Source organism: Anticarsia gemmatalis, chromosome 3 (genome assembly GCF_050436995.1).
Source record: "Anticarsia gemmatalis isolate Benzon Research Colony breed Stoneville strain chromosome 3, ilAntGemm2 primary, whole genome shotgun sequence".
Classification (NCBI taxonomy): domain Eukaryota; kingdom Metazoa; phylum Arthropoda; class Insecta; order Lepidoptera; family Erebidae; genus Anticarsia; species Anticarsia gemmatalis.
In genome coordinates, this window is record NC_134747.1 from 1,201,911 (window position 1) to 1,215,537 (window position 13,627).

The 13,627-nt window shown below is 34.2% G+C and overlaps 1 protein-coding gene across 1 annotated transcript; it reads right to left on the reverse strand.

The window, feature by feature from the left end:
* Positions 1-332: 332 nt before the first annotated feature.
* Positions 333-6,491, reverse strand: LOC142987162 (succinyl-CoA:glutarate CoA-transferase-like). Its single transcript, XM_076135733.1, is given in 6 exon segments — positions 333-894; positions 1,227-1,384; positions 1,824-1,966; positions 3,641-4,429; positions 5,227-5,404; positions 6,078-6,491. Coding segments are annotated over 6 exon segments (1,677 nt in total). The 5' UTR covers positions 6,391-6,491; the 3' UTR covers positions 333-798.
* Positions 6,492-13,627: the final 7,136 nt, after the last annotated feature.

The window sequence follows — 13,627 nt, forward strand, 5'->3', positions numbered from 1 at the left end:
TTAACATTTTCCCCGTTTTTGTAACATTTTTTACTGGTACTCTGCTCCTATTGGTCGTAGCGTGATGATCTATAGCCTATAGCCTTCCTCGATAAATGGACTATCTAACACTGAAAGAATTTTTCAAATCGAACCAATAGTTCCTGATATTAGCGCGTTCAAACAAACAAACTCTTCAGCTTTATAATATTAGTATAGATGAATGCCCGAAACTTGTGAATAAGCTTCAGATAGGTTATCAGAAGGAATTTTAACATTTGTTTACACTTTATTCGATAGTTTATCACTGGCCCGAATATTTCCTGACATAAATGAAAATTAAAACAAAATAAATTGAAAAAGTAAGTTTTATTATACACCTAAGTAACTACACATAAGTTACAAATTAAATAATAATTGATACATAGGTAGGCTACAAATAGGGAACATTTATTTATTTTAATAGAATTATTAAGTAATTAAGGCATTTCGTACAACTTACAAAATATGGTTTAATACCAGTAAATGCTTTTAAATTGTATGATTCATAATAATTATTATTTCAAATGGGAAATACATTTTCGAGACGATTATTTCTGGCACCACTAGTGTTGCCAGTTAACTAATCCATGTTGCCAGTCGACAAAAAATGTTTTATCTGTAGTTTTCTACTTTAATTTTAATAAATAATTCTGCCAGCCATTATACGATTTTATATTTCCAATTGTAACAATATGCACCATTCTCGATCGATCAGTCCATGAACTTATCTTAGATTAAGGTTTAACTACAGTGTTGCTAGCGTAGATAATAGTCGAGTTATTGAGTGTTGCCATCCTTATCGGGCGGCGCGGGCGCAGGTGATGGATCGCTGGAGTGCAGCACTATTGACGTTGTTGGCTCTTTAGGTTCCTCCTGGAAATAAGCGATAATGTTTTATTGTATTTTTTTTGTTTTCGAAGTAGCTTACAAAAAACTTTATAGAAGTAAAGCAATTTCAGGATATTTCAGGCATACCATAGATTCCCTGAATATGGGGTGTTAAATTGACGATCCATCTAGGCTTTCACTTTGACTACATTGCTTAGCCATTATCTGTATTATTATTTCAAAGGATTCAGGTGGCGTCAGGCAGAGGAATATTTGTAACGGATATTTATTTCGAGACCTCTTGAACTTCAGAACCCCTAAAACCCTCTTGTAAAGCTTTTCACCCAGTATTTAGTAGAATATAACCCAGTATTTACCTGTACAGTGGTAGTATTAGAGCTGGCATCAGCGGTCTGTTTCTGCGCCTGCTTCGCCTTGCGCTTCTCCACGTGTCCGGAGCAGTGCTCGCACTCGTCGTCACTGTCCTCCGTGTCCGACTCACCGAACTTGTGCGGCTTCTCGTATATACAACAACCTGCAAACAAACGGACAAGTTTGATGATAGATTGTTCAGTAGTTTTCGAGATAATTGGGCACATAAATAAATTTTGTTATGTATCGAGAAAACATTCAACCAATTTGATGCAAATTGGAAAAATGTTTAGTAAAGAATATAAGTGATACTATTTGAATTATTTCACATATACAAAGTTATGTTACGATAAATAGGGAGGCAAAATCTTTCATTTTCATATATTGCAAATACCATTGAACTGCATATATGATATAATAAAAAGAAGCATTCTGAAGCTATGTGGTCCTATACTCGGGCCATTTCAAACGTGCGAACTAAGTTATGTCATTTTATCGAAATCTCTCGCTCGCACTTACACATTGTCACGTTCATACGTTTGTACGGCCTGATAATAACAATACCTATTTTAAACTTATTGGGTATTTCAATGCATACGTACATTTGGACTTCTTCTTATTCATATGTTCATTGTCAACGGTGTCCTCGGTCCACACGACCTTCTTCCGCTCGCGCTGCTGCGTCTGCGGCGCTCGCAGCGTGATCACCGCCACGCGCTCCACCGACTCCTGCTAATAGATGACGCTGGTTAGCCGAGAGGTCACTTTGATACTAATATTATAGCGTTAGGTACATTGGTGTCTGGTTAACTTACCCTGTTTGATAGCACTTTAAGTTTGTTTTGAGAAGATTTGAGCAGGTATTTATGTACTACTTTATTTAGTATTCAATTAAGTCTAATATAATGAGGAGATATTGGGTAAGTAGGTTGTGAGGTTTAAAGTAATAAATGGTTCTAAATAACACAAAATTTTGTTCTTAAAAAGTTGTATCTAGCATATCTACTTTTTTCTGTAAGAGGTTCTTGCAATTATTGCTTTATGAAATGTCTAATTTTATAAATCAACTTATGAATTCCACTGAATAAACTAGACATAAATATCAATTGTATTCAGCGGATAAACCATAGGTAGTTAGATATCTACCGTAAATAAATTTAGGCAAAAGTAATACAGAAAGGAAATACCTCATCACGGATTCTCTTTATCTTCTTATATTTGTTGTTACTATCTAAAGATAAATGATATATCAACAAAGTCGGACCTTCATAACACACACACAATGACGTGCATCGCTGAGTACACAACAAATATTTGTATCTCTTATCTGAATTGTTTGATCATTCTTGAGAACAGTAGTTGTTACACAAGATGCCTGTTACTATAGCTACCTAAAAGGATTTTATTTAATAAATAGGTCTACATACAAGTAATATGTTTTTATAGGATGCAATACATTCGTACATTTATTGAATTTACATGTAAAATCTATATTCTAAATTAATAGAGTTATTTAACGGATGGATGCAGATCCATTCAGATGGAAAGGGCTAGGGTTCTCATCTCTTAACACTATAAATTTTTCCTTATCCTGTTATTCATAAAAATATATGAAGTTATGAAAGGCTTATAAAGTGTTTTGTTTCTTTCACTCTTTATCGAAATGAAAAAGAGAAAACATATTATAGTAGCTTTTTAACTAAAATAGGTTTATAGTGTGTTTATGAATAAGAGGGTTAGAATGCAGTAACCAAAATCATGGAGTCGAGGGTGCGGCGTGGAGCACTGTAGGTTTTAAATAGCTATTTCAATAGACACATAAAAAATCGTAATAAATAATTTAAAAACATTTATTAAATTCGTCATTTGTACATAAGTTAGATTACATTATAACAATTATGTACATAAAAATAAACATTTTACTAAATTGTATAAATGCATCGTCATTCAGGTCTTACATGTAAATAAAGACCACGATAACGACAAAAATACATTATTTTATAGATAAATTCGAGTTATACAATAAAGAAAATATTGTACATGACTTAAGATAAGCATCTTGATATGATAATAAGTATTAAATAACAGATAGTAACAGTATTTTCTTTGAAATTTGCCTTAGTGGTAGGCGAAAATACTTTTCAGAAACCAACATTCAATTGAAACTTACCATTATTCCGTAATATCTAAGAAATGTGTGCGATTATAAAATCTTTTTTGCGCACTAATATTCAATTTGGTATACTTAATGAATATATTAAAATCATTGTCCCTCTGGTGGGCACAGGCCTATTCCTTGAAATGCCCCTGGTTAGACCATTAGTCTATCGATGTGCGAGATTATATTGGAAAAAGACAATTAATACAGTAAATAACTATATAAAAAAAAAAACTGGGATTTTTCGTTTAAATATGCAACAAAATAACTTATCGTACAATCTTACTCTCATACAGTCCCTCTATTTTTTTATCATGATAACCCAAGAAATTCGACAATATATCTCTTGTATGTTGACCTATAGTGGGGGGTGCTATCCTAGCGTCATTTCCCCCTAAACCATAGACCGTAGGGGGGCCAACAACCTTTACCGACCCAGAAACCACATGGTCTAATTCCTTAACTAAACCGATAGCATTAACATGCTCATCTTCAAAAACATCTTGCATCTTATTAATCGGTCCATTAGGGAATGTAGCATTTTTGAAAATACCTTTCCATTCTTTGGAAGTCTTAGTAACAATAATATCACTTATAATTTTAATAATTTCTTCTCTATTCTGTACTCTGCGAGAGTTATCTTTGAATCGTTCATCAGTTATCAAATCTTCTCTGCCAACGATTTTACAGAAATCAACAAATTGGGCATTGGAACCGGTACCAATGACCATGTAACCATCTTTGGTTTTAAATGCTTGGTATGGTACTAGGTTAGCATGAGCCGTACCCCATCTTTCCCCTTCTATACCACAGTTCAAGTAAATCGTAGCTATATTGATCATGGACGCTATTTGAGTTGATAAAAGATTGCAGTCAATCTTCTGTCCTTTGCCTGTCTTTTCTCTGTAGAATAAAGCAGTCATGATCGCTCCGAAGGCATGGAGACCGGTTGTAACATCAGTGATAGCCACTCCTGCTTTAACAGGGCCTCCATTACGTTCTCCTGTCGTATTGAGTAGACCTCCCATAGCTGCTGCTATTACATCATAGCTAAAAAGACAAAATACTTAAGTAGACAAATGCTAAAATGTCACATTTCAAATTAGTCTTACATACGTCATATTCAGTTCAGCATTAATCAGCCTAGCTAGTCGGGCGTTAAAACAGAATAATTATGTGTAGATGAAAATGATTGGTACAAACCAAGAAGTAAGTCGAGTCGGTTTTGTTGTTCGATAAATATTGCCGAAGCGAATATGTGTGTAGTCAGTCTAACAAATACATGAAACAAAAGCCTTTTTAATACTACACCTTTAATTATATATTATTTATTTCGTACTATTCCTAATCTATGCATCAATGTATTTGTTATGTAGATTAACTTGTGATAAGGTATAACTTGATAAAAATACCCCATAGTATGTAAAACTATATAAATAGTGCTTGGATTTAGATTGTATGCTATTTAAATTAGAAATGTCAGATACAACATGGAAAATCCATACTTTTCTCTTATCACGTTTAACATAGTACATGCTGATCGTGCGAGGAGGCGCTAAATTCTTTTTATAGCTATTTGTTTACTTATTACCTAACTGAAAAACAAAGCAGTAAGAGATTGGCCACCATGGAATGGGTGAAAATTGCTAGAAAGGCCTACAACTAGTTGGTCAGGTGGCATGGTGAAATGTGTAGGACTGCAATGGCTGACACAAGCCCAGAATAAAAAAACGGCGTACTCAGAGAGAGGCTGATAAAAAGAGGCTAGTGGATAGCTAAAAGACTTATCAAAATTTTCATTTCAGTGGTTGACTGTATCAAAATCTTTTAAGTTCTAGTTAACTTACCCAGGTTTCTTAGCATAAGGTCCTGTAGGCCCAAAGCCAGTGATAGCACAATAAATGAGCCTGGAGTTAATGTCCTTCAGCTTCTCATAGCCCACTTCTAGCTGGTCTAGTTTCCCAGGTACAAAATTTTCTACTAAGACATCACATTTCTTTGCCAAATCATATATTACTTTTTTTCCTGAAAATTGCAGGAATGTGAAACATATCATATTGTAGATAGGTTGGAATAAAACAGTAGAAAATAAACTAAAATTATCAATGGGCAAGTAAATAAGTAATAATATTTTAGAAACAATAATTTAGAACTATCAACAAGAGGATTTTGTTTAAACAGAAAATTTCAAAATAACAGTTGAAATTAGTACTTTAATAAAATTGTGTTTTAAAATTAAGGGTAACTATCACAGTTAAGATGTGGAATTACCTCGATGACTCAAATATAGGCTCTTTTATAGAAATTATTTTTAGATTATAAAACAATAAGGCTTATAACTTATGATTTATTTTTCAAAGTTATTTATGACTGCAGAATCTTCCATTCATTAGTAAATGACTTCTGAAGTAAACAAAACTGAACTTTACTTTTAACACAATAGAGTTAATTTTTGTTATTACTAACTGTTTGAGTAAACACTGGAAAATTCACTGCAAATAGTGTAAATAGATGTTTAATAAACATAATTCAAATGTTATGTTGGACTTTGCTGTATTAGTTTCACATTTAAAGGGTTCATAGGGTCTAAGATCTTTTGGGTTAGTCCCTAAGTGCAATGTAGTAAGGTAATTAGTTATTGGTTCATTAATAGTTTAAAATATAGATAATTTCACAAACAATATTAATGTTAGCTTACCTTCTTGTGTCTTAAAATCAATACATATACTCTTCTTATTTCTATTCACAGAGAGAAAGTACACGGCATCATTCCCGCCTTTAATGAACGGCGGGCCCCATCTCCGCGCCTCATCACCATCCATACTCTCTACTTTTATAATATTCGCGCCTAAATCACCTAAGGTCATAGTGCAAAAAGGTCCGGCCACCACCCTACTTAAATCTAGCACATTCACATCCTTTAACAACCCCGCATTAGTCGAGTATTCATTTTTTAAAAACATAAAGTGCGTTCTAAGAACGCACTGGCCGAATTTTCTCAAGCTATCCATAGCGCGGTCAGAAAACAATAAAAATTTATGTATCAAATTCGAGTTTATTCTAGAGATATCGCGCGGAATGATAAATGATCAAATAGAAGAGATAACGAGTGTCACAACAATGTTTAAGAATACCTCTTGAATCTGCGGTGGGACGGTCGCGACAGCGGTGCTGGTGGTAGCCATTTCTTCGGGTCTCACAATTCGCTGACGATCTCCCATGAAACAAGGTTTCACTTGAAATAAAAAATCACATTATACGTTCAAACGGAAGGCTACTGACGCCTCACAGAGTGTATTTAACAATTTTACACCTTTTCCGTATTTCTATTAGCAACTGTCAAACTATGACTAATGACAATGACATTGACGTTTCGATTTTTTATATTTAGAGTAGCACGAAAATATTACCAACTAATAACATGGTGGTCATTGGTGGTTAACGTATAAAATCGACTATACATTTAATGAAACAGCTTTAATGTTAATAATCATATCAAATTGTTAAGAAACGAAAGTAAGTATTACATTAGCGGAATTAAAGTTATTTCAAGAGAAAAACAGTCAAAGTTCAAATAGAAGAAAAAGTTAATAAAACACTTTTGATAGCACCTTGTAGAGATATCGTGACAATAAGTCGATATCCATTTCTAAATTTCTAGTGTAGGAAAGATACTAACGTTTTTAAATGAATACCTACGTAACTATGGTTCGCCATACTGTGATAAAAATTAAATGGAGATGAAATGTGTGTTCATTTAACGCCACTTAACAGTTTCATGTTCCTGACAATTACATATTAATAATGGGTATTTCTACCGCAAATATGTACGTCTTAGATTTTTGTCAGGCACTTTACATCTCTGATACTCATTGTAAGTCGTAAACAGTATTATTCTTATCATAGGCTTGTATTTGCTTTTTTCTTAAACGAAACTACTGGGAACAGAAAATAGGTATAATAATTATGATAGCCGTAAAAACAATACTTTTATGATTAAGTTAAGTAACAATTAAATTATGAAAGTGGTCATCATCGATGATCATGGGTTTCTTAAAGTGATTCGTTAATAAAATCTTAACAAATTAATATTTATTATGTATCTACTTTTTAGAAACTGATCTGAACAATTGATCTGAATAAAAATATATCGATACGACCACAAAAAGCTGTTTAAGGTTTTTCAGCTCATATTTAGTTACTTTTACGTGATAATACAAGAAGCGACATCTCAAACGAATTGTTTATGTAATCCAATTATATAAAACTACTTTTGACCAAGGATTTATTCGATTAAAAAGTTTAAATAGTCCGATGCAGTCATAAAAGTCGTTGCGCGGTCGTAAAAATCTTTCGCTACGGTCATGGCAGGTACTGAAATGTTCACTCGTTACATTACAAGTCACATCACGACATCTCAAAGTATTTTACGCGTTTAAAAAATGATATTACTGGCCTAAAATTATCTAAATGCTTAAATTACTGTAATATAATTGATTAGAATGACAAAATTTCGTAGCCGAGGAGCTTTGTGTGGGAAAAGTAAGTATGTTTTTATATTGGAAATAGAAGACATAGCTTTGAGAGAAAATACAGCTGTTTGTGGTCTCTACCCTACTAAGTAAGTAATCGTTTTATTACGGTGATTCCTTTAGAAGCATCGCAGAAAATACCTATAATTCTTGTTTCGGAGTGTCTAATAGACTCTACATAATGGGTATTTTCAATCCTACTTTTTAACCGTTGTTAAAACTCAGAATTTTATATGAATGGAGAGCGCCATCCTATCTACTTATTTGTATCTAGCTCAGACGTTAGGTTGACGTCTGTAGACAAAAACTAGGCCTACCTACTAATGATAGAGACTAGCGCAGGAAATTTTAAATTTTCTTAACGACACGTCTGTCGGTCATTGCATCCAATATTTTTTCCTTGCTTTTCCGAACGCATGCCGTGAAAAATAAAGTGTTTTGAACCCGGCAGAATTCTTTGGAATAATTCCAGCCAACCGCTCGCCGAGAAAAATTATCACAGTTTCGAAAATAAAATAAAAATAATTGCGTACAAAGTGCGCTGATCTTTGTAGCCAGGATTATTTACGATTTTAGGCAGACAGGTCGTCAATGAATACCGTCAATAATATTAGGTTCTAGGATAGCTTGTAGGTAGGTAGGTACCAATATTATTTGCTTACTCTAACATAATACGAAGGAAAATGTTGAGTTGAATTGACACAGTGATCTAGACTCTTAGGTACATTCAGGGTTTACAGTTTGTAGGTATTTTTGTCACTTATAGATTCTGGGCGTATATTCTTAAATGCCGAATATCCAGCTACAAAATATTGTTATTACCTCAATGTTTTGATGTGACGGACTTTTGATGTGGTTAAAATAAGCATGTCTATATTTTATACGTGATTATTTTTATTTATCTTCTGTATTTTCAGCTAATGAACGTGTTTTTAAAATTAGTCGCCTAAAAAAATATGACGCAAAGCGTTAAAGCAAACAATGTTCCCGCCAAAACAACTGCATTTCCCGCGTAATGTGTTGTTTTTTATTCTTGTTGGCTAATAACCTCTTTATCTAATAAAAATAGAATTTAAGAGCTATTTTAATTCTTGACAGATAACAGTCTTGTTAGTCGATTTTATTAAACATCGTCGTTACCTGTTTATGAGTATGTAGATGATTAAATAAAAAAGGTTACCTACTAATTTTTTTGTGTATTTAAATGCTCTTGGGAAACATTATTTTCAGCCAACAATACAGCTACTATGAATAATTGAATAAAGACAATATCGTACCCATATTATTTTTATTTTAAGTACCTAGGTAATGTAGCCTCTGCATCTACATTTTTGAAGTTTAATTTGAGCGTTTGATCTATTTATGAAATGCAGTAAAAGACGCGCCCACGGCAAAGTGCGCACTTACCGCGTATACAGTTAACAATATTCTTGATTTATTTTACGATCTTGTAGCGGTGGAAAACTCTGAAACACAGAATTTTAATTTCAAAATATAATTTCAGTTTTTTTGCAAGCGCAAATAACATTGTGATCTATTTTTAACTTTACATAAGACAACGCGTAGGTTCGTAAACGCAACTACACGTTTTGATAACAAGAAAATTAGTGATTTTGTTTTTTAGTTACCTATCATTTCATTTGGAAGAGTGTAAACACGTGTTGGATACTGAGTTCTCGAAGTTCTTGTGAGGATACTCCAAGAAATGTTAGTACTCATAGAATAATGATGTTTTTTATCACCGTTTGAATAATATAAATCTCTTCTTTTGTTATGAACCTACCTATTTCTGGATCTTTACTTAGGTAAGTATTCAGGTAATTGGTACACAAATACTCGTTTTAATTCGTTACAAAGTAACAGCATGCAGTGCCAATCGTCCGGAAGGAAAGCAGAGCCATCAGCTGATCATTGTCAAGCGTGAGTTGTGCACCGGTAACAGTCAAACCGAAGGGAACGACCGAATTAAAACGATTTGCGGTTTTGGCAAACTGTATTAATTGCAGAGTATTTTTATCGATGGCGCAGTTGCGTCCTGAAAAGGAAATTTTAATTACATTCTTAATTGACTTTGCTGTAAACAAAGTAGGTACTTACCTTCCTATCTATATCTACGCACTTACTTGATTTTATATCTCACTACCTTTAAAGATTTAAGAAGTAAACCAGCTTTTTTTTCATGCTTACACATGGAGATTTTTAGAAACATACAAACTAATACTGAAGTAGGTACAAACACCAAATAACAATTTTGCCAGTCACACAAATATTTTCCTTTTTAGGAATCAAACCCACGACTCTTGAGCACGGTTAAAGCAGCATGCCAACCACAATGGCGACATGGATAATTACGAACCTTGGTGAAACGAGAATCGAACTCCCGTGCATTATTGTACATTGCAATTTTCTATAGTTGCAAGCATAAGTCATGAACAACAAGTTATCTACAATAATTAACGGGTCACTAATTATTTTGTACATTTCGTAAATTCCTAGAAGTGTCGGACATAGATGTCACTCGTTCTATTTCAGTGTGCAATGACCTGAAAGTGTCAGAGAGAGCGCGGGCGACACTCAATCGACACAAGTTCATTTTAAACTAGTGTTTGGGTATTTAGCGGTTAGGGACATCTCTTAGTATGGATCTGTCCGATTTTAGATTAGGCATGCGATTCCGACCTATTCGAGACTTTACCAACTGCTTCTTCACAGCTGCATTGTCCCACCATCCCGCCCTCACCGATATCTTATACTTAAACAATTAACTCGCATCCCCACCAGTGCCCAAAGGAGATCCACTTTGGGCACTGGTGGGCCCAAAGTGGATTTTTGGCCTTTTTTTTAAAGTGATCATAAAAATCCTACAGGTTTTGTGCCGTGCTATTGCTTTAAATGGATATATGACATTTTTTTTTGTTGGACGGCACTTAAAAAAGGCCCATAAATGTATGGAGCTTGAATGATCTCCTTTGCATACATACATAAAAATTACGCCCTTTTCCCATAGACGTAGGCAGACAACAAATAATTTACATTTAAAATTGCCCAATACACATAGGATTCCCAAGGATAGACTTCGGGCAGGCGGTGGTAAAATCATCAGCCAAATCTTTACAGCATGATTTACATGACCCTACTCAACGTGGGGTCACACAGAAGTTTGGGGTATTTTCAGTTTATTGTCTTGTTTAGTTTCTTTGAAGGAGAATAAACAACCGCGATTTGTTTGATGAGACGCGATTGTTGGTAGCGCCAAATGATAGACTATAATGTTAATTAATGGGATTATAAAATAAGACATTGAGGATCGTGTCAAGAACTGCCCTGTCCTCTGCAGTTTTTGAATGAAAGACTTTTGTATTGATTTGGCACCGACAAATTATGGATAGATTAATAGTATATGTAGTTATGTATCTATATATGCCAAATGACAATGTATTTAGAACTAACAAATAATTTACCACATCACTGTCACACTCCTGAGCAAGACTCTACCTTCGGAAGAAAAGAGGTTTGATCCTACTCTTCCTCTAGGAGGAGACCCTTAAGTCCAGCGCCAAGATGTAACAAATTCTACGACTGGTAGTACTGTCAAAGTTATGTGTTATCCGTCAGTTAGTTTAACCAGAGGCCTTGATGATGGTTTACATTTTTATTTTTTAATACAGTATGATCAATCCCGTTTCGTTCTGTCGAGTCACAGACGAAATATTCGCAACATCCGCTGCCCTAAAATTCGTAACACGTTGGTAGTTTCTTTGGAATGTAGAATTTATAAAAGTATTTTCCTTCTTCGAAACGCAACCAACTTGTTTCCTTTATTTCTAACAGAAAACTACTTAATCCCAAAGTGATGTATTCCAATTCAAAATATTCTTATAACCACTGTTTCAATTTGTCATATCATACTGAAACTTTCGAAAATACTGCTAACTCGATAAGAAACGGCAAGAAACAGTATTCCGGACTGCGGTTTCTTCTCACGTGCATCTCGCTTGCTGTTTTTCTCAGTATACTCTTTACAAAAATAACTTATTATCTATCAAATTACTTTGAGCTTAACATTGCTAGAAAAATAAAATTCTTTCCACAAATATCACATAATTTTATTGATCTTAAAACTGCATCGGTCTGGTTGGCAGGCCACAATGTATATTATTGTATGCCTAGAGTGAATGAATCATGTTATTTAATAAGCGCATCGCGGTACTCAAGGCCTCCACTCACGGGCTCAGCGCTTCTAGTGGAATACACTGAAATAACCACTTTGTTGCTACGTTTTATACGAAATTGTGGGTTACATTTAGTACTTAAATCCTTTAATATTACCTGCTAGTTTGTCACTGGACTGTTGTGGAAAACTTTATAGACAGAAATATTAAATTCTACTTAACTTTAACTGTTGCTGCCGTAGAAAAAGACTCATAAAAAGAATGGTTTGTAGTTTTCGGTCGAAGATGCCTGGATGCGAGTAAAGCAAAAGAAGTTTGTATCGATCGAAGCAAGTTCTTTAGTCTGTGCTTACCCCTATGAGAAAAAGGTGCGATTTTATGTGTCTCTATTCCTAATTATCCTAGGTATATAAGGGTTTCAAGTACGTACATAAACTTTATTTACTTAGTTTCACTTGCTACGAACCCTACAAACTTCTTTTGATTTTTACATCCATACATCTTGTCATACAAGACAACGGTTAACCTCCTTTCAAGTTCACTAACTGTAGAGGTTATTTGCAACACTTCGTGGAATAATTGCACTATTAAAATGTGTATGGAAACCAGCTGTTTCATAATACGAATGATTGATAGTTACTTGTAACACACACAATGGAAAATTTAATATAATTAGCTAATCCTAAAATAACTCCTAACATAGCACTTTCAAAATATGTAATTAATAATAGAAAATTTTTGTAGCCCTCCGCTATAAAACCGTTTCGTTGCAAAGGAGGAAGCAAATCTTTAAGAAATCAAATAGCACTGCTCGTGTTTGCCATATCCTTAATAGTGATCTTCTTTCTTTCTTAGTAAATACAATGGCTGGCATTCAGATCAACGACTTCTCTATTGCAATTCGAATAATCTAACAAATCTGGCGCTAAAGTCATAATACTAGAAAGCCAAGCTAAGAAAGCTTAGTTTTCCTAAACGTTAATAAAATATAACCTTCTGGAAAAGCTTTCGTACAACGCTACCTACACTAACTGAACGTATAAGATGAATCAGTAACCACGTGTTAGTAGTTACGTTTATAGACACTCAATATGTTTCTGTGGATGTCGTGCGTAAAGTGTGATCTATGGCCTTTATTTATAGCTAAATTACCTATGTAATAAATAGGTTAGTAAAGAATTTGATGAGAGAAACAGTTTGCAGACCACAAGAATCGTGCCTTCACATTTACTTACCCCTCTATTGGTATCAAGGCGTTTTATGTGTGTGTATGTAGCAATAAATAAAATTATAATAGAATACCAGTCTTACCGAGGAGTATCGCGTTTTAACCCTGGTACTTGGTTGTGGAGATCAGCTAGGCAGTCGCTCCATGTATAACACTGGTATCAGCCGGTGGGACTGGGAGCTGACTCCAAAATAGTTGGAAGAAAATCTAGGCTGAGTAGATATAATGAAATGTGTGAAACGTGTATGAATCTGATGAACTCCGATGAAATATCTATTTAACTTTAAAGTAGCTCTGGCATGGACCGGCCAGTAAG